This window comes from Symphodus melops, assembly GCF_947650265.1.
Source record: "Symphodus melops genome assembly, chromosome: 10".
NCBI classification, from domain to species: domain Eukaryota; kingdom Metazoa; phylum Chordata; class Actinopteri; order Labriformes; family Labridae; genus Symphodus; species Symphodus melops.
Window position 1 is genome coordinate 4,367,759 of NC_136700.1, and position 22,513 is coordinate 4,390,271.

Sequence of the window (22,513 nt, forward strand, 5' to 3'; positions counted from 1 at the left end):
TACTACTTATTGAAAGCAGATTTTATTACCAGATGTAAATGTACGAGCTTTCGAGCATGTCAATCAAGGTTCAAGGGTCTTAAAAGAGTGTATGCTTGAAGTACAGTGAAAGTGTTTTATACACATTTGGTTAAAATTTCATATGTCCTTGCCTCCTGCAGAAAAGAACGCGAGAAAAACTGGTGAACGTTTTGTCTTTGTGTGGACAAGAAGTAGGACTTACAAAAAATCCTTCGGTAAGATTGGCTTGCTATGAATCTGGACAGTTTCTGTGATCCTTCATTCAAAAACAACCTGTAAGCACTTTTTACTGTTTGTGTAGGTGATCTTCTCTAGCAGTGGGGAGCTGGACCTCATGGATCACCAGCCCAGCCTGGTGTCCTCTGACGATGGGACCCGAGAACCAGAAAACATGGACGACAACACCTCAGAGCAGCAGTTCAGAGTGTTCAGAGACTTTGACTTCCTGGATGTGGAGCTTGAAGACGGAGAGGTGAGACAGAGGAAGTCCAGACTTTCCTTAAACAAAATGTTTGTCCTCCTCCTTACCTTACTTCAATGGAGACTATCAACAACCGTTAGAAAGACACAGCTGGCTTTAGCACAAAGACATATAAGTATTTTCTCAGTGCATTCTCTTTTGCTGTGTTGGGTCAGGTGTGTCTGCTCTGTGTAATGGGGTTTCTTTTCTCTGTTTCTCTGTCTGTGCTACCTAGGAGCTACAGGTAAGTTTAGTCATGTTTCATCTTTACATGATGTGTTTTCTCAAGAGTGTTTGTCTGTGCAGATTATATAGTGTGCGCCCAATAGGGAGGAAAAGAGTGGCAAATGAGTGTGCATGCTCAGACAAAGTCATGTGAGACAGATGTTGCCTCCGTCTCAAAGTATTGGAAACAAAGTTATTTCTCACATTCTCTAAGAATGAGTAGTGTTAAACTCACAGCGTGTTGGTCACCCATGGAGTGCATGCCATCATAGGATATGTTTTATCCAGGGTTTTGTTTGTTTTTTAACTATAGTGTGTGTCTCCAGTGTTTGGTCACTTTTTCTGGTTGATATAAAACCATTATTAGATGTGATGTTTCTGAATAAGCTCCTCTTGAACAGGATAATTATGCACTCATAGCTTCTAATCATACTGAAATGATTGGTTTGATTTTCAGCGATGTATATTCAAACAAAGTTACACATTGGGATGATTGTAGTCTGGTAGTTTAAATTTAGCATCAGGGATATTTGACCTCTATTGGAGGTGACAGTTTTGTCCCCCCTCTGAAATCTTTCCATCATCTTTCTATTTCGGCACGCAATATAAGTATCTGTGCACAGTTTCAGCTATTTTCACCACTATCTGTTGATGTGGAGATTATGGGGGATGTGGAAGTTGGCGGACACCTCCAGAGTAACATCCAGTCCAAAAGTCTATCAGCATGTTAAACAAGTTTCAGTCAGACTCAGAGGGGTTAAGGTTTAAAGTCTTATTATATAAGCTTACACTTGAACACAAACTCTTTATGGGTACACTGGGATCATAACACTATGTATAGGTTCAGTCTTCTTCTCCATATTTATCTATGAGGTGAAAACTCTCAGATACCAGAACCTGCACAGCATGGTTGTTTTAATGTGTGTTTACAGAATGTGTGCATGTGTTTGTGTTAGAGAAGAGATTTCGCTGGACTTCTTGGTATTTAAGAGCATTCCTCTTTGCAGGGAGAGACTACGGATAACTTTAACTGGGGAGTGCGCAGACGATCCATGGACAGTCTGGAGCGCAGTGACCTGCAGCCTCTGGAGGAGAGTCAGCTGTCCAACAGCATGCCCAGCCTCAGCAAGATCACCCATGAAGATTCAGACGAGTCGTCTGAGGAAGATTCCCTCACTGCCAGCCAGATCCTCTCCCACTCACAGCTTGTAAGTTCACCTTTGTCTGCTCATTAATCTGTCTGAATAAAGGGAAAGTCAAGCTGCTGACATAGAAGCATCAGATTGGATCTATTAACCTTGGGGATACAGTGTGTGAACTGTTTTTTTTGTTTGAATTTCTCTCAAAGTACAAGATTCGAAATCCGATGTGGAAATTGGAGTTTGTTATTACCCGTTTGAAAATCAATAAAAAATGTTGAATATATACATATAAAAAAGAAGCATGAGAAAACTATTAGTACTATCCACGGGATATCTGTAGTCCTCGAAAATCCTCCAAAAATAGTGAGTCAAGTTTCCTCCACAAAGCCTTTAGGCTAGGAGTTTTCAAAATGTTGTCATTGTAATAAACATCTTCAAAGTGATCTTTACAATGAGTAGTAGGTCAACTGATTGTTAATCGTACTTATTTAGTATCATCAGTTGGATCACAAACAATTATTTAATTGCATTGCAGGGTTTCAAAAAAGTCTGAAATGTAACTGTGTAATCTTTTTTTAGAGGTTTATCATCGGTCTTTATCCCCTTTATTTGGATATAAGACTGTAAATAAAGTCAGAAATCAGAGAGAGCTTGGGCAGTGACGTTGGTAAGGAACCGCAGGTCAGATTCGAAAGTAGGCCGTCCACTTGGAGGACGAGCCTTCTACATGAGGCGTGCGCACTAACCACTGGACTACCAGCCTGCAATCTTTAAGTGTTGAAGGTTTTTCAGTCCTGTGACTAACCTCTGCTTTTCAGTGTTTCCTAATACTGTTTTGTTTTTTTCAAAAAATGACGTGTGCTTCTTGAAGAAGATAACCAACAACATTCACTTTGTGTCTTTGCAGACTGTCGACCTTTCTCCGACAGCAGAGAGCAGAATGGACTCTCCCTCTGCTTTTTTTGATTCAAGCTCAGCTCCTTCAACTCCTCTGAACACCAAAAATCCTAGCTTCGAGGTCCAACTTCCCCAGGACTCGAAGCAGCGGGTGAATAAGGGCTTCAGGGTGTCTGAAATTCTGGGAACTACTAATTCTTATCGCAACTCCGTGCTCGAATTCTTTACTAATTTTGCCAAATAGGAACCTTTCCATTGCATCTCTTTTTGAATAATGTCTTAGATGCTTTATGTGCTTTGGGGTGCAGTCTATGTTAAGTGTTATTTTGTGGTTCTGTAACTTTTCTCCAGTGTTTCTCTTCAGAATAGAATAAGAGACGTCCTCTTTATGATATTTTTGCAGTTGCATGCTCAAAGAGAATGAACTAAAACCTGCAAGAGGGCAAATGATAACGCTTTGGGCTTGTGTTATGCCTTTCCTTTATCGTGGCAGAGTTTATCTTGGGATGTAAAGGGGTGGTAGCCAGCTGTAGAGAAACAATACTTTCTTTCTGTCTGTTTGTAAGGCAATGTGTATACCTATAAGGCTTCTGTGTGGGTGGCTCTAAGCAATAACTAAAATCTCTTGGCATGTTGGAGGTCAAGAAAGGTTTACACATTGCCTGACCGTTAAAAAAAAAAAAGTGTGCAAAGCCACAAACTGGCTGAATTCAATTATATCACAACTTTGATTCACCTCTTAACCTTTTTAATTCGCACAATTTATGCACACAAATTTAACGTAATAAAAGAAAACACCCCAAGGAGTATCCATAGGGTCCACTGCCAAGGTTAGTGAATATATGTTACCCACAAAAATGATCTGTTTCATAATTCAAAATAATAAAAGGGAACCCAATTCATTAAATGTTATCCCTCACTGCATGCTGCTTTATTCATTGTCATAGCTCTGCTTTAATTCTGACATTCAGTGAGGAAGCATGTGGCCTTAATTCTGTTTTTTAGCATGATTCGTCCCTAGAAGAAGAAGACGTCCACGAGGAAGAGCTCTCTCTCTGCATTACCGAGCTGCCTCTTGAATCCAACCGTGGGGACAGTTTAACCATGGACATGATACACATTGATTACAAAGGAAATCTGGACCTCGAGGGTTACTTACCCAGGTATCTTCTGAAGAGTGTTCTCAATAGTGAAGTGTCTTAGAATCACATTGTTAAGAACAGGTCTTTATGTCTCCTCAGCCTTGTCGAGGAGGAGAGAGACGACATGCTGGAGTCCCGCGCTTCACCGCCACCTTCACCCTTCTTCTCAGCCATCCTCGCTGCTTTCCAACCCACCGTGTGCGACAATGCAGAAGAGGCTTGGCGAAGTCACATCAACCAGCTGGTGTCTGACTCAGATGGATCCTGCGCAGTCTACACTTTTCATGTTTTTTCATCATTATTTCAGGTATCTTAGCCTGGCCTGATAGCAAACATACACTTGAATCTATTTAGCAGAGAGCCTAGTCAAAGTAGGACTTTCACTGAAAGGGTAACAGGATTAGTCATTCCCCTGATTAACCTTTTAAAGAAAGAGGCTTCCTATCAGAAGTCATCTGATTAATTACAAGTAGAGGGTACTGTGTAGATACCTTCAGCTTGAAATACCTCCAACATTCGTTAACCAGATGTTATTCACTTCACTGACCAAAGCTGACAGGGATGATTAGAGGGGAAAAGGTAGTAATGACAGAATGTAATTATCTTAATGATGTAGGAATGATTTTGACAGTATCGCAGCAGGCCTAATATTTCTTTGCTTTTCAGAATATTCAGACTAAATTTTGCTCCCTGACCTTTGACACTGTGAGTTACCTTGGTGATGGCCTAAGAGGATTAGGATCAAAGCTTTTGAGGTCGTCTCAGATGCTGACATCGTGCTCAGAGTGTCCAACAATATTCATTGATGCAGACACTGTAAGTAACTTGACATATATGTTTTGTTATCCTTTTTCAACAGAATCAGAAATTATTTATTGTTATACAGTTGCTCTCATACACTATATAGCTGTTGGGATTATAGAATATGAATACAATAAGAATTATAAATAAGCAATAGGTTTATTAAGTGCAGATTATATGTCATTTAAGACATTCAGCATCTTTTTTTTTTCTTTACAGATTATGTCTTACGGGCTCCTGGAAAAAATGAAATTCAGCGTGTTGGAACTTCAAGAGTATCTTGATACATACAACAACAGAAAGGAGGCAACGCTCACTGTAAGCAGATTTAATGTTTTAATGCTGAGTTTTACCCGTATGAGGAGATCTGAACATTAAAATGTCATCTCCATTTCCAACAGTGGTTAAGCAACTGTAAGGCAACCTTCCCCAGGAGTGCTGAGGGCAAAGTGATAACATGTCAACCAGCAGAGCATGAGGACAAGGTACATCTTTTTATTTAAACCTTTACAATTAATCAATTCTTTATTTTTGTGGATTTGTTAACATTGACTCTGTCATGTTAAAATACTAGTTTGGTATTTGTTTACTTCAACTTGAGTATCATGTAAATACAGAAGAAGGTGAGATGTTAATATTTACAGTGTTACAAAAGGAGTTACAGAATGAATGAAGACTTGAACTGACCTTTCCTACTGTATTCTCTGCATTACGATTACTGTGTGATACTGTAGCTCTGTGAGTGTTTCCTCTTATTTCCTCACACTATATAAATATCAAGTTTATGACAACTTGGAGTTGCCGCACGTCACGATTATTTTATTTTAGTGTATTTTGTGATTATTTTAAGCTCTGCTGAGCATGGGAGCAAGTTCTCTTCAGTTGCATTTACAGTAATTAAGTTGTTAACCGCTGTGCTAACTTTATAAGGGGTGGGGGGGGGGGGGGTGGATTACATATTTAATAATATGTCAAAGACTTTTACCAAAGTGAGTGCATTCCCGCAAATTAACAGGCAAAATAATTTGCTTTGCTTTTTTTCCAAGATTTTTAATTAAAGGGATCCTGTGGATTTTTTTTGCAACCACACAAAAGTTATGATTACAATCAATTTTAAAACATGTCTGCATTAACACTCTTTGAAATTCATTATAATTTAAATCAACCATATTGCACTATATCTGGCTGTTTCAGCATCCCTTTTTTCTTGAGGGAGAATAAAGTGACACCATTGGTAGAAATGTGTATTGCCTCAGCCATGTGTGCCTATTTGCATGTGCTGCCTCCTTTTCCAAAACAGGCACATGTGTGTAAAAAAAAACAAAACAAGTGTGGGGCTGACAAAGATTTATTCTCCACAGGGAACCTTTAATTAATGGCAACTCCTATGAGTTCTTATTTACACATACATTTACCTAATCTGTTCTTCCTTTGCATGTTTGTACTATAACCTGTGCTTTACTTACTTTTAAAAAGAAAAATTGCATGCCCTTCTTTTGATTCTGTTTTCCTTACTTCTTTTCTGTCCAATAACATGCTTGCTTTGTAGCAAATGGAATCCATGGCTGTAAGTGAGAAAGGCTTGTTCCTATTTGTTCTTTAAAATGTTTGTTTAATACCCAATAAGCAAAACTTAATTGAAGTGAAGTAGTTCTTCAGAATTTATTACAAGAGTGTATTTCCCTGGTATTACCCGACAAAACAAAAAGTCATTCAACAGAAAGAGAGAGCCGACGCAATAAAACGGCCTTTTACTTACCGGCACTTTTCTTTGACTTTTAGCAACTGGAGCTCTGTCAAAGACTCTACAAACTCCACTTTCAGCTGTTGCTGCTTTTTCAGTCCTACTGTAAGCTGATTGAACAAGTCCATGCAATATGCTCTATACCTGAGGTAGGTTCATCATGCCTTTTTTTCCCCTCGCCCTTTCATTTGTGTAACCATGCCACCCACAATCTAATCCATTCCCCGTTCTAAAAATATCATCCTTTAGCTGACAAACATGTCCAGAGAGCTCAATGAGTTGAAGGGCAGCCTGAGGGTAGCAGCAGCCTCAGTGACAGATAATGAGATTGCTGCCTGTAAGAGCTGCTCTGAGCCCACCTTCAGCACCTCTGAGACTGCTGTGCAGGCCATCCTGGAGAGTCTGAAGAACAATGAGTTTCAGACAGCTATCCGCAACATTCGTGAGTGCAGGTAAGAGAAGAACAACACCTTAATATTCTGTATTTGAGTAAAGTAGTCTTCAAGAAACACCCCAGTCAAACAAATGTATACTTCTCTTTTGATTGCAGAACAATGTGGCCTAATGACATCTTTGGCAGCCCATCTGAGGATGAGGTCCAGACCTTACTAAACATCTACTTCAGACATCAAACCTTGGGTCAGACAGGAACTTTTGCTCTGGTGGGCTCAAAACAGGACCTAACAGAAATCTCCGTCAAGCTGATGGAACTTAATGGAGAGATACGGGACATGATCCGACGAACTCAAGGCTACCGAGCTATCACAGCTTTTCTCCCTGACTCCAGTGTTTCAGGCTCAACTCTCTGATATCTGCCTGTCCCTGTGAGAGACATTCCTGCTCAGCTGTCCTATACCATGCCTCTGGTCCAATCTGCTGGGCTGCTACCATGTCAAACAAGCACGCTGCTCTCTCACAGAACTAACCCAACGCTAGTCCTTGCTTCTTCCTCAGAGCACACGAGGATGTCATAAGGTTGGATCGTAGGATCTGCAGCAATACGGTTGTTTTTTTTTAAGAAAGATGAAAGACTTTTCTTTTGCAAAATAACAGAGCCTTTTATTGCACTAATAACAGAAAATGTCACAAAGCAGACAACATGTCACTGAGGTCAACAACTTTCACTTTTAACAAACGACAAACCAAAGCTAAGTGGTTCTCTCTCAGTTATGTTGTTTTGATTGTCAAGGGAAATGTGCAATCCTTCACTGAAGTGGAAAACTTTTACTGTATCCTGAAAGAATGTATTTGAATATCACATCATTGAAAAACAGCATTGTCTGCCTGGAAAAGGGAGGTTTCATTAGAGTGGTGGGCCTGTGTTGTGTGGGTGTGTTGTGTGTGAGTGCTTGAGTGTGTGCAGTAATAATAACCTGACGACCATCACAGATGGAATTATGGATACTGATTTACATTTAACTACTTCAACATACTGCAAGACTACTGTCTCCCATACCTACACACCATTCTGCTGTGTGGGTTATCTGTTACTTAAAACAACTTACTGTACCTTTAACTGTGCAGCTTTTAGGAACTAGGTAAATTATTTATGTTATTTGCAAGATAAAACGTGTTTTTATCTGAAAAGTTTTATAGGAAACAAGTATTTTGTTTCAACTGTTAAGCCTGCCAAGCTTGCAAAATACAATGTACTATAAAGTGTAATAGTAATGTGTATGAACAAAAAAAGATATTTTAACTGAATTATTGTACATAGTACATTGGGGGTTCAGAGTCATGAGATTGTATTTTTATGAAAATATAATATGAGTTGCTTGTAGATTAAAAGAGAGCTTTTTGGTGTAGCCTCTCGCCTTGTAAATAATACTGCCTTTGCATTGTGCTGTCATTGATGTTCTGTACACTCCTGTAACAAGAAGAATAAAACTCACAATTGTTAACTATGGATTGCTTTATGATATTCTTGCCTCTTTTTTTTGTTGTTGTTGTTTTTGCTTCCTTGATACTATTTCACCATTTGTGGCTTTACAGTCTATGGTGTGGCCCCTCACATGAATTATCTATGCGCCTGGCTTCAGCTTGAGGGGGGACATGCTGTTCAGCCTTAGGACTGCCTGAAATGTTACATTTAGGGAATTGCAAAACAACGGCAGTCTTTGAATATAAAATATTTACATCTCTGGCAATATCCAACAAAGCTATAACATTAAGAAATCACAGTTGTAAAAGGTAAACCACAGATATACTGTAGGAACAGAATGTGTACTCGAGCTAAGAAAATGTATATTTATATAAAAATAGAACAAGGTTATGTAAAAAAGTGTCACATGTGTGGAACATGTGTGACACTTTAAGGCAGAAAATTCAGTGTCCTTCATTTGCTCTTTTAATGCCCGAAAAAAAAAGTAATTCATTCGTGTGTGTGTAGGCCTATATATATATAGAGAGAGAGAGAGAGAGAGAGAGAGAGAGAGACTGAGACTGAAAGGAAATGACTCTTATTGTGAAGGCGGTCTTCCGGTACTTGGCGCGCGGCGCGAGGTTTGTTTTCATATAGATGTTCTCATGGCAGGGGTAAAGTAGCACGACGCCTTAATGTTATTTAATTTGTTGGTCTTGAGGGTTTGTAGCTTTGGTTTGAAGTCAAATATTCAGTCGCAACATGACAGTCGGTCCTCTCGTCCACCGTCATGGTGAGTTTGAGTCACCTTAGCTGTGTGCTTTCTGTTTGAGGCTGAGTTCATAAGTGAACCCGATTTTACCTACTTTACAAAAACTGTCAGCTGCTAAAACGTCTATGATGACTCTGCCCGAGATGTTAGTTTAAAAAACCTGTGTCTGTCCTTACTTAGGTTTGTTGTCAAGCTTTCTGACTTTTAGACTAAACTTAAGGAGTTATTAGCATCTAGCTAAATGACGAATAGCCGCAGGCTACCAATGTCCAACATCACTTAGTCTTCATCGCATCTTCTAGATTTTAAGATTTCCCAACATCAGATGTCTTCTGATAAAACTGTTGACTTCCCAGGTGTGCCACGTTACATACTACAAATCTCCTCCAAGTGACCTGCCATGGATCTACCCTCCAAAAACATGTACGACACATTCAGAGATCAGATCTGGACAGGTAAGACACCAGCTTTCACTCTCTGCTTTTATTAATTTATTATTAACACAAGCTGCATACGATAAATCATGACACAGACCAGAGCGCATGTCATTGATCACCATATTTATTTAGATGCATGATAATTACACTAAATAAAGTGTGCAACAACAAAAGAAAACAAACGTGCTAATTATAAAAGAAAATACAATTATTAATGTCAAATGATTAAGCATGTAATGATTCACTAAACCGGGGACGATATGATTCACAATATGATTCTCTCTGATTTCTCTTCTCTTTTGCAGAGCTGGGACCGCTGGACCCGGACTGGTTTGAAACTCTGACAGCTCAAACCTCCACTACGGAGGAACATGTGTGCGATCAAGATGAACTTTGTGCTAACCAAGAGGGACATTTTAAAACCCCTTTTGACAAAACTGCAGTTGACAGTCAGCTGTTTTCTACCCCAAAAGTTTTCAGACACAGACGAGTTGTGTCACCTGTAATAGAGAGTGATCCGTTGTTCACCGCTGAACAAGGTAAATGTTGTAGTGTATAATGCAGCTCATGCTAAAATGGAATAGAAATGCAGCTGCAGCGCATTTAAGATCAATTCTGTATGTTGCAGTAATGAAGTAGCGTTGCTCAGCTTTCTTTACATTGCATCTAAAAAAAGTTTCCTTTTGACGTTCTTCAGAAACGCACAAGTTGACAGCAACACAAAGTCCATGTTTGTTCCAGACGTCTAAAGACGGGTGAGTGCAAAAAGTGTAACACTTCATGCCTGTGCTGTTTAAAATGTGAAGATTCATGTTTGAATTTCATCAGGGGAAACTGTGTTGATCCTTTTTTATGTTCATGGAGCAAATATATATTTGGAAGAAATGCACAAGTTAAGATGTAAAATGAAACATTTGTAGTGTCACTGGAGCTTGTTAAGACAAATGTGTTGTTGACTGATCAGTTTTGGATGTCCGTCTTCTTATTTTAGGGTCCCAGGTGCAGAGTATGACGGTGTCCAGCCTCAAAGTCTGGACAGTTTTGGTAAACTGCTGATCTATCTTCCTCACGTCTGTTATTAATCACGTTTGAAATGCGATTGAATGATCCCTTTAATTTCTTTGTTTGCCTTATTATCTCGACAGACCTGCTCCACAGCCCACAGGAATCCCTTGTAAGTATATGAAATATAAACATGGTATGCCTGAGGTTATGTCTAACATTAAATTTCTCACTTTTGTTTTGTTTTATGTAATTCAGAAGAGCTGTGCAAAGCGGATATCTGAGAGTCTTGGTGCACAGATTCATCCTGATATTTCATGGACCAGTTCTCTAAATACCCCACCAGCAGTGCCCTCCACTCTGATTTTAAGTAAGCACATTTTTTTTTTTAAATCTCTCCATGCCAATACGTGCATTTTGTAAAAGATTTGGTCCGTCCTCTTTTGTTAAAGCTAAACCAGATGAGAGTCCCTGCAGGGAGACTGTCTTTGCTGGCAATGATGTTGTTGTGAGTATTCTGTCATACCAAACAGACACACTAAATATAATGTGTAGCTGGAAACAAATCAGATGTTACACATACCTATTTATTCTCTCATAAAGGGACTTTGGTAAATGAAGACATTTAGAAGTTGTATGAGCTCATCATGAGTTCTGATCATGTACACATTGATTCCTTTTCTGCTTCTGAAACTCTTTTTTTATCATCTTATTTTCCTCAGCTTGTGCGGAAACTTTTCCCTTCTCTTTCAAACGCAGCCAGGCTGGGAGGGATTTCACCAGAAAAAGCGTGCAAGCCTTCTGTTCACCAAGGTGCCATGTTTGAGTCTTTATACTTGTGTCCAGGATAGTGTTGTCGCTTTGAAGTTGAATAATGAAACTACACATCACAGATTTTCTTATTTTGCATTGCCCAGGCTTTTGGTTGCATAGTGTAAAATTCTGATGATTGGTTATCTATCATCAGCAGGAGTTTGTTCACCCGATGCTGTGCAGAAACCAGAGTCCCATGACGTCCCCTCGAGTTCGGTGGATCAGAGTGACGGTGTTTGGAGACAGAAGCTACCAGATGCCATTGAGGACGGAGAAATTCGCAGCACTGTTGCAAATGTCCTGGAAGGAGCTGAAAATGTCCTCTCTATATTTTTTACTAACAGTAGTTCAGCACTGAGGAAAGTCAAAACTGACAGAATCAAAAGAAAACAAATCCTTTTAACCGAAGAGCCCGGCTGCAGCTCCACTGACGTCTCAGCTACAACCAATGCTGCGTCCAGACAACAGGGAACCGCTGATCAGGAACCTGAAAGACCTCCGCCCACCCCACCTGTGAAAACTGTGGATGATGGAATCACACAGTGGTCTCCTTTGAGTTTATCTGAAATCCCAGCATGCACTGCTTCCAGCTTTGAAAAAAGCACTGCTACAAAAGTCAGGAATGGTATTTCAACAAAGCATCTGCGAAAAGAGCCTGAGTCTGCCACACAAGTCAGGAGACCTTTAAATGTTACAGACTCTGGCTTAAACAAGAAAAAGAGAACATTTATTTACCCTGTTAAAAGTTCCAAACAACCAGACGAAGGTGCTGAAACAACATCTCACAGGAAGCTCTCCTCACAAAGGATTCCTGATTCTGGTAAAACATTTCTTGTACAGGGTGGAAATGCTTTAACACATTTTGTATTGGGGTGGAGGATAAAAAGGCCATTATTCTGCAATGACTAATTGTGTTCTTTATCTTTGCTTCCAGAACAAGAGTTGAATATGAAGCAGCTGGAAAAAGGCCCAGGTGAAGCAGAATGCTGCAGTATGGAGAGAAATGAGAAGCAAAGTCAAGCTAAGGAAAACCTGCCTTTATCTGTACAAGCTGAAGTCCAGGATCTCGACATGTCACAGATTTGCAGAGATTTCGCCCAAGACACCAATGAAATGTCAGACCCTGGTCAACTGAGGAAGGAAGCTGAGGATATCCCGGGAAGTGTCTTCTCTCCATCAGCTTGTCTGTCGGCTATGAAACAAGCTAAACAAAAAGCAAGGCCGACAAACCATATTGACTGTGATGGCATCAGTAACAGAAAACATATTTGTAGTGCAATCCAAAATAACCATATCAGTGAGGTCACAATAAGTGACAGTGGATTTCAGTCTGCTGTAACAGATCTCACCCACACAACTGCAGAGTCATTTATTCTCCCCAGCTCAGAGAAAAAGAGTCAACAGTGGTCTGTCTTTAAAACCGACGTCCACAGGACTACGCCTCCTCTGTCTTCAAACAAAGAACATGGAAAAGTACATTTGGATAACATTTTACAAGAAGCTGAAAATGATGCCACCATAACCTGTGAAATCAAGAAAGGAGAGACTGTGGGTCCGAGCAGAGAGAGTGAGCAGAACACGGAAAGCCCATCAACACAACTATCTACCGGGGCAACGAGTAGGATCAGTATTATTGACAGCCTTCCACTTAATGGTCCTATTCATGGCCAGCCAAACACAAAGCTTTCTCTTCCATCTGTTCATCAATCAGGATTTAAAACCGCTTCAAATAAAGGAATACAGATTTCTTCAGCCAACCTGCAGAAAGCCAAGCGACTGTTCGAAGAAACTCAAAGTGACGAGACTTTAAGTGATCGGACAACAAACTGTGCACACGACTCTAAGCAGGAAAGTCTTATGAGTCACAGTTCAGTCGAAAAAAACTCAGACCTGCGCTCTTCTTCAAAAGAGAAATTAGCAGAAACAAGTTTTCAGTTAACAGCTTCCCAGAGGGCCGATGTGACTGAGCTGTGCACTCTCTTAGAAGAAGCAGACAGCCAGTTTGAATTCACGCAGTTCAAAACTGCAAAGCTGAAACAACAGTGTGCCGATAAAAACCCCTCTCCTTTAAAAGTTGACAAAGACCATGACCCTGATTTTCTTGCAGGTATAGATTTTGATGACAGTTTTAGTTTGGGGGCTGAAACGCACCAGGCAGTAACTGTGATGCATGACAGAAGGGCCTCAGTTTCAGCTGGTAGAACAAATTGTGAAACATCCAACATTTCAAGTAAATCCACAGGTTTGTCATTGTCGAGGCCGCTGACAGAAGAAAAGTCGTCTACTGAAAATCTGTCGTTTTCAGGTGGCAGCAGAAGTTTTATATCCGCTAAATTCAAAACGCTCGACAGAGCAAGGCTCCCTGAAACAAGCCTGCCAGAGAACAAAAGTCCCCAAATGCTCAGTGTAGGATTTAAGAGTGCAGGAGGAAATGTTTTGCGAGTTTCCAAAAAATGTCTGAGCAAAGCCAAAGCTTTGTTTGCAGATTTAGAGGGGAGTCTTGTGACGAGTCAAAATTCACCCGACAGTTTAAGAAGAGAAGCTGATGCTCAGGAGCAGCATGGGCAGAGTGCAGATCATCACACAGGTGATCATTTAAATCATAGAGACGATAACGCAAAGCTCGCATCTCCTGGAGATGAACCTGCGAAGAGGATTGAGGAGTGTGTTCTCAACATGAAGAAGTCTGTGTGTTCTGAAAAACCGGTCACGGGCATCAGAGATGAAGAAGCAACAAAAAGTTTCAAAAACGGCAAAATGGACGGTAACTCATGTGGAGGTGGGTTCCAGATGGCCAGTGGGAAAGGAATTTCTATTTCAGCCGAAGCGATACAAGCGGCTGGTGCGTTCTTCAAAGACTGTGACATTACAGACGGTAAAGCTGGCATGTCTGCACAATTTAAAAAGAACATTGAACCCTTGTCGAAAAGTGTACAAAGTTTAGGTCCTAAGGATACGCCGGCTTTAAAAAATACATCAGCTCCCCATGCAAACCTGTCCTCGTCTGCAAAGACTCTTTCATCTCTCTCATGCACGGCACCAAAGGATATTGGCTCCTCTGATATTGATAACCTGAGCGGTGGATTCTGTACAGCGAGAGGGAAGAAAGTATTTGTGTCAGCTGAAGCTATGAAAAAAGCAGAGTGCCTTTTGACCGAAGATCACACCGCTGAAGAAACGGACAAAGAACGGAAAGAAAACAGAGATCAGGTAAGAGCAGGATTTCTCAACAATCAGGGGACAACACCTAGTGACGGTGGATTTCAGACAGCCAGCGGCAAAGGTGTTTGCATCTCAGCCGCTGCTCTCAAGAAAGCAAAATCATTGTTCAATGAATGTGCTGAAATCGAATCGCCATCATCTAACATCGCCGTCAAAACAACACATTCCAAGATGCCTTTACCCAGGAGTAGTGGATTCCTTGCAGCCAGTGGGAAATCTGTGGCTCTTTCAGCAGAGGCCCTAAAAAAGGCAAAAGCTCTCTTCAGTGATATCCCTTTGCATGAGGAGATTCCAGACATGAGGAAACATGACAAGGAACAAACCAAAATCCCAAATACTGAGAAAATATATTTGGGTTTCTCAACTGCAGGGGAAACGAGAGTTCATGTGTCGTCGAAAAATCTGTCCAACGCCAATAACCTTTTGAAAGATTTCGATGATGATCTTATTTCAGCAACGGCAATGCAAGATGCAGATGAGTTTTTCAAGGCCCATGACATTATGGAGAGTAAGGATGCCATTTTAGTTCAGCATCAATGTACAGCGCCTCTGAGAGGGAGTGGCAACGAGCAGAAAAGCCTTTCAACATGTGCAGAAAATCAAAGGGTGTCAGACTTTTCTGAAAAATCTGGATGTGGACGCACTGAGTTTGAACATGTGACTGAAAGAGCATCTACAGCCCGTGAAAAGAAGAGTTCTGTGGGTGGTGTGGAGCTTGAAAAAGGGTTTTATGAAATCAGTATGGATTCAGCAAGTGAAGCTTCTTTACACAGAAACCCAGCTGTGATGACTAAGCCCCGCTCTTCTTCATTTTGCACAACATCAAACAACGTCGGTCCCTGCACCATTAGTGGACTGAGTACTGGTGGCGGATTCTCCAAAGCCAGTGGGAAGAAAGTATCCGTGTCTGAAGAGGCAATGACAAAAGCATGGTCTCTATTAAATCAAAGTGCTACATTTCAGGAAACAGGAAACCAACAAATATGTCAAGAGGAAGGCAAAATGCCACCACTTAATGGGGGATTTCAGACAGCCAATGGCAAAAGAGTTTCCATTTCATCTGCGGCCCTAAAGAAAGCAAAAACTCTGCTAAGTGATTGTGCTGAAGTTAAGGATGGAGTAAAGACACTGGATCCTGGTCAAGCACCCAGGAGTGGACACTTTTTATCAGCTGCTGGTAAAAAAGTGCCCTTTTCATCTGAGGCCTTACAGAAGGCAAACGCTCTCTTCAGTGACATCAGTTTTCGTGCAGAGAACCCAGCTGTGTCAGATACACAGAGCAGCAACGAGAAGCAAGAAAATGCTGAAAGCCTAGAGAGAATGCATTGTGGTTTCATGACTGCAGGGGGAGCAAAAGTGCATGTTTCACAGAACAATTTGTTGAAAGCAAAAACCCTTTTGAAAGAATTTGCAGATGGGGAGTATCGTGATTCAAACTCCGAGTCATCAAACCAACATGACGCCTCTGAGAGGGATCAATCAAGAGCTAAAGACGTGAAGAGAACTTCACATTCTGATCTCACCACAGCCCGATACAAGGTTGTGTCTACTGAGGAAAGCGACCCTCAGGAAGTTACATCTTTAACTACTGTGAAACGGACTGACCATGAAAAGGAAATCCTTCAAAATGTGAGTTTACCTGGGTGCATTATTATGAAAAACGAGACACTTGTGGATACTAGTAAATCCAAAGAAGGAAAAATGACTCCCCCTGAGGTGAGCAACCTCCATGATGGCCCAAGAGAGGAAATGTCCTCTGTGTTTGACACTGAAATGAACCAGACTCCCAGCAGTGAGGGCTGTAAGGTGCAGAGGTTTGACGAGCCTTCAGTTCTATGCTTACAGTCAGTAAATCTCAGTGGCTGCACTGATACGCAGCAGAAGCTTCTTGCACAGGAAGCTCTTGACTGCACTAAAGCTTTGTTAGAGGATGAAGGTGTGGCTGATCCAAAACCTACGAACAGAGCAGCAGAGGAACACAGAGGAAAGGGGAAACGTTCTGTCGAGGACCCAGGAATGAGCGGTAAGGGTTTGTGGAATTGCAAACATTTAAGTACAAAATGTGTTTGCTGATGTTTCAGAGATTTCAGTGTCAGTGTTTTCAGATTGAGCTGCACCCAAATTGTTGCAGTCTGTAACTCCAAGTACTACTACTTGTCAAAGATGGGTTTTTTTATATTGCAGGTCAGCCTCCACCAAAGAGGCGATTACTGGAGGAATTTGACAGAACTGTGGATTCAAGAGCGTCAACACTGAATCCAGAAATAAGCAGTCCAAATGGTAAATCAGCAGCACTGCTGAAAATATTCAGAAGAATATATTTTTTTCCCCTATATGTGAAGTAACTGTTGAACTTGATTCTCTTTTCATAAAGTATTAATGAAAGACAGGAGAGTTTTTAAGTACAGCGTCTCTCTTCATCCAAATGTCACAAGACCACACAGGTAAGTTTTCTGTAAGTTGTTGGTGATGTTTGATTTTTTTACAGAAGGTGAAAATCAGAGCCTCTTTGTGATATGTATTTTGTTTTGCAGCAGGGGAAACCAGTATGTGGAAAGCAAATTCCAGAAGACGGCACCAACACAGCACTCGATCCCAGGAGGCAGCAGGTCAGCACAATCCAGGATGCCGGCATTTGTTCCTCCATTTCTCAAGAATGCAAAGACGCAGAGCTGCAAGAATGCAGGGCTCAAGGACAGCATGAGAACACCTCCTGCGTTTGTTCCTCCTTTCAAAAAGCAAAGAACTATTCTTCAAGAGAGCTCCTCTAAACCACAGGAGGAGGATAAACACTGCAATGTCTCTGTAATGCCCGCCAACAACAACACTTATGTTCCACCCACTCAAAAAGCACAAAGCACTGCGGACATAACTGGTCATGAAAGCATAGAAGACAATCAGATGATGACCTTGGAGGAAACAACATGTAACAATCAGATAAATAAACAACAAGTAGCTGCTGGTTGTGGAGTGGAGGACTCTGCTGCAGATAAATCACATGCAGAGGGCCTGTTGTCTGGAAGCCAAGGTGAAGTTACCTTTCTGATCAACCATACACTGAACATGCATGCACAACAAAGGTCAAAAGACTAACATGTTTATGTTCTGCAGAAATGTTACAGAATCTTCACAACATCGAGCTGGCACGAGATATGCAAGACATGAGGATCAGGAAGAAGAAGCGTCAGAACATTCGACCTTTGCCGGGCAGTTTGTTTCTAACCAAAACCTCAGGAGTGCAGAGGTTAAAATTAAAAGCTGCAGTAAATGGAAAACCTCCAGCAAGATACACAAGAAAGCAGGCAAGGGCAGGGCTGTTGTTGTAATCAGTGAAAATCTGATCTACTTTCATGTGAAGACGATTTGATTTTGTTCATGTTTTTTGTTTTTCAGCTGTATGAATGTGGAGTTCATCAGCACGTGTGTGAGATCACCAGTGAGACTGCAGAATCCTTTCGCTTCAGGTTACAGCTGTTCATCAGACAGGAAACATTTACAGATGGAGGCGGGGTACAGCTTGCTGACGGAGGATGGCTGATCCCCAGCAATGATGGGACTGCAGGGAAACAAGAGTTTTATAGGTATTCAATTCTGCTTTTATTATTTCTTCATGTCTGAGGAACACTGACGTCTTTGCTCTGTGGAAAAGCAGACTGATATCACTAAGTATGTTTTGTTTTTTTGTTTGTTTTTGTCCATAGAGCATTGTGCGACTCCCCTGGTGTGGATCCTAAACTGATCAGTGAGGAGTGGGTGTACAACCACTACAGATGGATTGTGTGGAAGCAGGCCTCCATGGAGAGATCATTCCCTGAAACAATGGGCAGCCTCTGTCTCACCCCAGAGCAGCTTCTCCTCCAACTGAAGTACAGGTACTCAGGAATATTAGACTGTTTTCATTAGGTGGCTTACTCTAGTTTAGGTCATTGTGCAGCTAACAAAACATTCACCCATATTTCACCCACGTTTTAAAATGTTAGCATGAGCTAACATTTGGAGTGCAGTTCTCTACTTCCATTTTTTTAACAGTACTGCGATACAAGATGACGAAACGTTTGCACTGATAAGCCTCACATAAATTTACCAAGTTGAAATAGATTTACAAAGCACTCAATGTATTTTTTTTGTTTTAAATGAGCAGTAAAAGGGGGGGTTGTCTTGTAGGACTTATATTTGGATCAGTATGTTTTATCATAAAAGGAGCCCCAGTAGATAATGAAGATATATGCTTTTCTGTTTATTGAATAACGTATTTATTTGACACCTTTCTTTAGATATGATGTCGAGGTGGACCACAGCCGCAGGCCCGCTCTGAGAAAGATCATGGAAAAGGACGACACAGCAGCCAAAACGCTGGTCCTCTGTGTGTGCGGGGTCATCTCCAGGGGTCACTCTCACAAAAGGCAGCGTTCCAGTGACACAAAGACTCCACAAGATGGTGATGCCAAGCCTGAAAACACTTCTGCAGTTGTTTGGCTGACAGATGGATGGTACTCCATTAAAGCACAGCTGGACGAGCCTCTGACGGCCATGCTCCAGAAAGGTCGGCTGTTTGTGGGGGGGAAGTTGATCGTCCATGGGGCTCAGCTGGTGGGATCACAGGACGCCTGCTCCCCTCTGGAGGCTCCTGAGTCTCTCATGTTAAAGGTAAGAGTGAGCCCAGGAGTTTCTGTATATTTGTTAATAAGATGTCAGGATAACAAGTTTGCTTGTTGGCTGTTTATCTTTAGATTTGTGCCAATAGCAGCAGACCCACACGATGGGCCATGAAGCTCGGGTTTCACAGAGATCCGCGGCCGTTCCTGCTTCCTGTTTCTTCCTTGTACAGCAATGGAGGGCCAGTAGGGTGTGCAGACATCATCATACTGAGAAGCTACCCCATACAGGCACGTATAGCCTCATGTTGTTACTTATTCATTTTCTTATTCATGTCTAACTGTGTTTATAACATGTTACAGTGGATGGAGAGGAAAACGGATGGAGGCGTGGTGTTTCGTTCTGTCCGTGCAGAAGAGAAGGAAGCGAGACGATACAACAGCAACAAACAAAAAGCCATGGAGATCCTATTTGCAAAGATTCAAGCTGAATTTGAAAAAGAGGAGAAAGGTAGGACATTTGTTTATCGTACAATATATTAAAAGCAGGTGGAAATTGAATGTTTTAACAAACTGTCATCTTCAGGGAAAAGCAAAACTCAACGTAGAAGACGGACAATCAGTCGTCAGGATGTTGCAAGTCTTCAAGATGGAGAGGAGCTCTATGAAGCCGTGGAGGAAGACCCAGTTTATCTAGAAGTGATGAAAACATTCTAAAACTGAAAACATTGTTGATGTACTTCATCTCATAAGTACAGTTTTAATTGCAGACCTATTTCATTGTCATGATCCAGGCTGATTTGAGTGAACGGCAGCTGGAGGCTCTTGCTACCTACAGGCGTTCTGTGATGGAGAAGAAGCAGACCGAACTACAGGATCGCTACAGACGAGCTTTAGAAAGTGCAGAGAACAGTGAAGGTAGTTGTCCCAAGAGAGATGTTACTCCTGTCTGGAGGCTCTGCTTTGCTGACTCCATGGGACAACCTGGCAGTAGTGAGTGTATTCTTTGATTATTATTGTGGATGGACTGCAGTTGCTTTGTCTGTTTTTAAAACTGCTGTGTAGTGAAATCCTAGTTGAAAACCTTTGTGTCTGACTTTTTATTTTTATTATTGCAGTTTATCAGTTGAATCTTTGGCGACCTACCGATGATCTCCAGTCTTCACTGAAGGAAGGCTGCCGATACAAAGTCTACAACCTCACCGCCTCAGATGGAAAGAAAGTTAGTGGGAGCACAAGTGTTCAGCTGACAGCCACAAAGAAAACACAGTTTGAGGACCTACAGGTAACGCTGAGACGAACTTAAGACGCAGTTTATACACATTCAGATAGATGATGGAAATGATTCTTGATCTTCATCTTTTGTTGATTCACTCAGGCTTCCCCAGAATGGCTGTCAACACATTTTCAACCAAGAGTCTCCACCCACTTTGTGGAGCTCAGGAACCAGGAATACCAGCCACTGTGTGGAGAGGTGGATCTGGCAGGATATGTCATCCGTGTCATAGACGGACAGGGTGTGTGATGTTTCTGTCTCATCTCTTTGTTTCATGAATATATTCTTTACTCAATGATTGTTCTTAAACACAGGTTCCTCTCCTGCGTTTTATTTGGCCGATGGGAAGCTGGACTTTGTGAAGGTGCGATGTTTCAGTAGCTTGGTTCACTCTGGATTGGAAGATTTGATAAAACCTCGTGTCCTTTTGGCTCTGAGCAACCTGCAGCTGAGAGGTCAGTCCACACATCCTACTCCTGTTGTGTACGCCGGAGATCTGACCTCCTTCTCAACAAACCCCAAAGAGGTTCATCTTCAGGAATCCTGCAGCCAGCTCAGAAGCCTGATGCAGGTACAGTGCTGAAATCCCAATCCTGTATTTGGGCTTAGATGCTAAAAACAGTGTATTCTGGAAGCCATTTAAAGGTGGGTAGTTAGTTAAAGGTTGATACCTTTTTTATTCAAAAGGTATCATTATTTTTATTTGTTCTGAGAAAATCTGTGTATAAAAGGAACTGACAATTCTACAAACTTCCAGGTTCAGATTTTGATGAGACTTTCAATTAAAAATAGAAAATACAAACAATGAGGAAGAAGTTAAAGAACTGTCTTTTAAAGAACCAACACTGAAATGTATTTTTATAATTTAATCCAATGAAACACAAAGTTTTACTTGTGTGGTCTATCAAATGTATTTTTGTTTTTAAATGAGCTGAAGTTGATCTTTGTCATATTTTGTTTGAATATCTCCTTGGTGTGGATCAAACAAAAGAGAAATAACTATTAACAATAAGAACAAAGATTATTTTTGTCATGTGTTTTCAGGGCCAGGAAAACTTCTTCCTATCTGCAGAGGAGAAGCTCTCACATTTAGTCAGATCTGAAGTCCTCTCCTCTCCAGCCCTGCACACCCGAACATCATCCTCTACAGCTGACAGAAGTCAAAACACAAAGAGTAGTGTAAGTGAACTTTCTGTGGCCTCTGGGGGTTGTTCGATTCATTTTCTCTGAAACAAACTTCATTCAAACAAACGTGTCAGAGTTGACTTTTTTTTAATGCAGGTGACCGCTCAGCATCAAGTCAGAAGTCTTGGATCCTTTACACCTGTCGGCAGGAACCCTCCTACAACAAACTGTTCAACAGAGAAGGACCCCAGCAGTCTGAAGAGGAGGAGAGCTCTGGAATATCTGTCTCGTATCCCATCTCCTCCTCCTCTCACCATGATGGGCTCAGTGTCCTCTCCGTGTGTAAATAAAACATTCAACCCCCCTCGGAGGTCTGGGACACCTGGCACATTTAAAACTGTGCAGGCTCCGGCTCGCAAACCTGTTAATCCACCAGCAGAGGATGACTGGGTGAATGACGAGGAGCTGGCTATGATTGACACTCAGGCGTTGCTTGTTTGAGTCTTACTGCAGGTTCATGTGACTGTGTAAGGACAAGCACAGCTTTGTAAAAAACTGTATAAATAAGTGGATGTAAGTATTTAAATGTGGCTGCTGTGGCTCATATTCTGAGTGTCGTAGTCTCATTAGACTCATTAAAAGATGAAAATAATTCACGACAGACTTGTAACTTTTTACTTGAGTCACAACAAACATGTTCACCTCATAGTTATTTACATTATTCTCTTCATGAGGCTTTTTGAAAAAAAGTTAGGTATTTAACACGTTTTGACCTGGATACATTGTGTTCTGTCTTTCACAATCTGACATCCTAAATATACAGATTTCTTTAAACTATTTTCTGATGATACTTTTGCGTAGCTTAATTTAAGAATATCTAGGGGAATAAGAATTGTACTAATCTAAATATTTTCAATAGTTGATTCATAGAGCTACTTAAACAAGTGTTCAACCCATGAACACATTATATTGAAGACA

General features: G+C 41.1%; 2 protein-coding genes across 4 annotated transcripts in view; both read left to right on the forward strand.

The window, feature by feature from the left end:
- Positions 1–8,338, forward strand: part of frya (furry homolog a) — a 48,546-nt gene extending 40,208 nt beyond the window's left edge. For all 3 annotated transcript variants that reach the window (XM_079353957.1, XM_079353955.1, XM_079353956.1), the window contains exons 50-61: positions 162–236; positions 323–493; positions 1,714–1,914; positions 2,756–2,896; positions 3,751–3,908; positions 3,987–4,194; positions 4,554–4,703; positions 4,908–5,006; positions 5,090–5,173; positions 6,471–6,581; positions 6,682–6,884; positions 6,983–8,338. In XM_079353957.1, coding sequence (XP_079210083.1) covers positions 162–236; positions 323–493; positions 1,714–1,914; positions 2,756–2,896; positions 3,751–3,908; positions 3,987–4,194; positions 4,554–4,703; positions 4,908–5,006; positions 5,090–5,173; positions 6,471–6,581; positions 6,682–6,884; positions 6,983–7,241 — 1,860 coding nt within the window. In that variant the 3' untranslated portion in view covers positions 7,242–8,338. The remainder of the gene's footprint in view (positions 1–161; positions 237–322; positions 494–1,713; positions 1,915–2,755; positions 2,897–3,750; positions 3,909–3,986; positions 4,195–4,553; positions 4,704–4,907; positions 5,007–5,089; positions 5,174–6,470; positions 6,582–6,681; positions 6,885–6,982) is intronic.
- A 557-nt stretch (positions 8,339–8,895) lies between these two features.
- brca2 (BRCA2 DNA repair associated) lies at positions 8,896–22,194 on the forward strand. Its single transcript, XM_079354216.1, has 27 exons — positions 8,896–9,086; positions 9,422–9,520; positions 9,808–10,041; positions 10,200–10,257; positions 10,494–10,546; positions 10,648–10,676; positions 10,763–10,874; positions 10,957–11,012; positions 11,227–11,317; positions 11,472–12,137; positions 12,252–16,562; positions 16,724–16,819; positions 16,914–16,983; positions 17,074–17,567; positions 17,651–17,841; positions 17,933–18,120; positions 18,241–18,411; positions 18,814–19,186; positions 19,270–19,425; positions 19,498–19,645; positions 19,721–19,833; positions 19,929–20,127; positions 20,253–20,419; positions 20,513–20,651; positions 20,725–20,981; positions 21,455–21,589; positions 21,692–22,194. The coding sequence occupies exons 2-27, from the start codon at positions 9,466–9,468 to the stop codon at positions 22,034–22,036; spliced, it is 8,907 nt and encodes a 2,968-aa protein (XP_079210342.1). The 5' UTR covers positions 8,896–9,086; positions 9,422–9,465; the 3' UTR covers positions 22,037–22,194.
- The last annotated feature ends 319 nt before the right edge of the window (positions 22,195–22,513 follow it).

Excerpts from the sequence above, each read along its gene's own strand:
- brca2 (XM_079354216.1), top strand. The coding sequence starts at position 9,466 with ATGGATCTACCCTCCAAAAACATGTACGACACATTCAGAGATCAGATC. Across the intron at positions 10,547-10,647 it reads TCAAAGTCTGGACAGTTTTG|ACCTGCTCCACAGCCCACAG; the intron begins GTAAACTGCTGA and ends TTATCTCGACAG. Across the intron at positions 19,187-19,269 it reads CTGAGTCTCTCATGTTAAAG|ATTTGTGCCAATAGCAGCAG; the intron begins GTAAGAGTGAGC and ends GTTTATCTTTAG.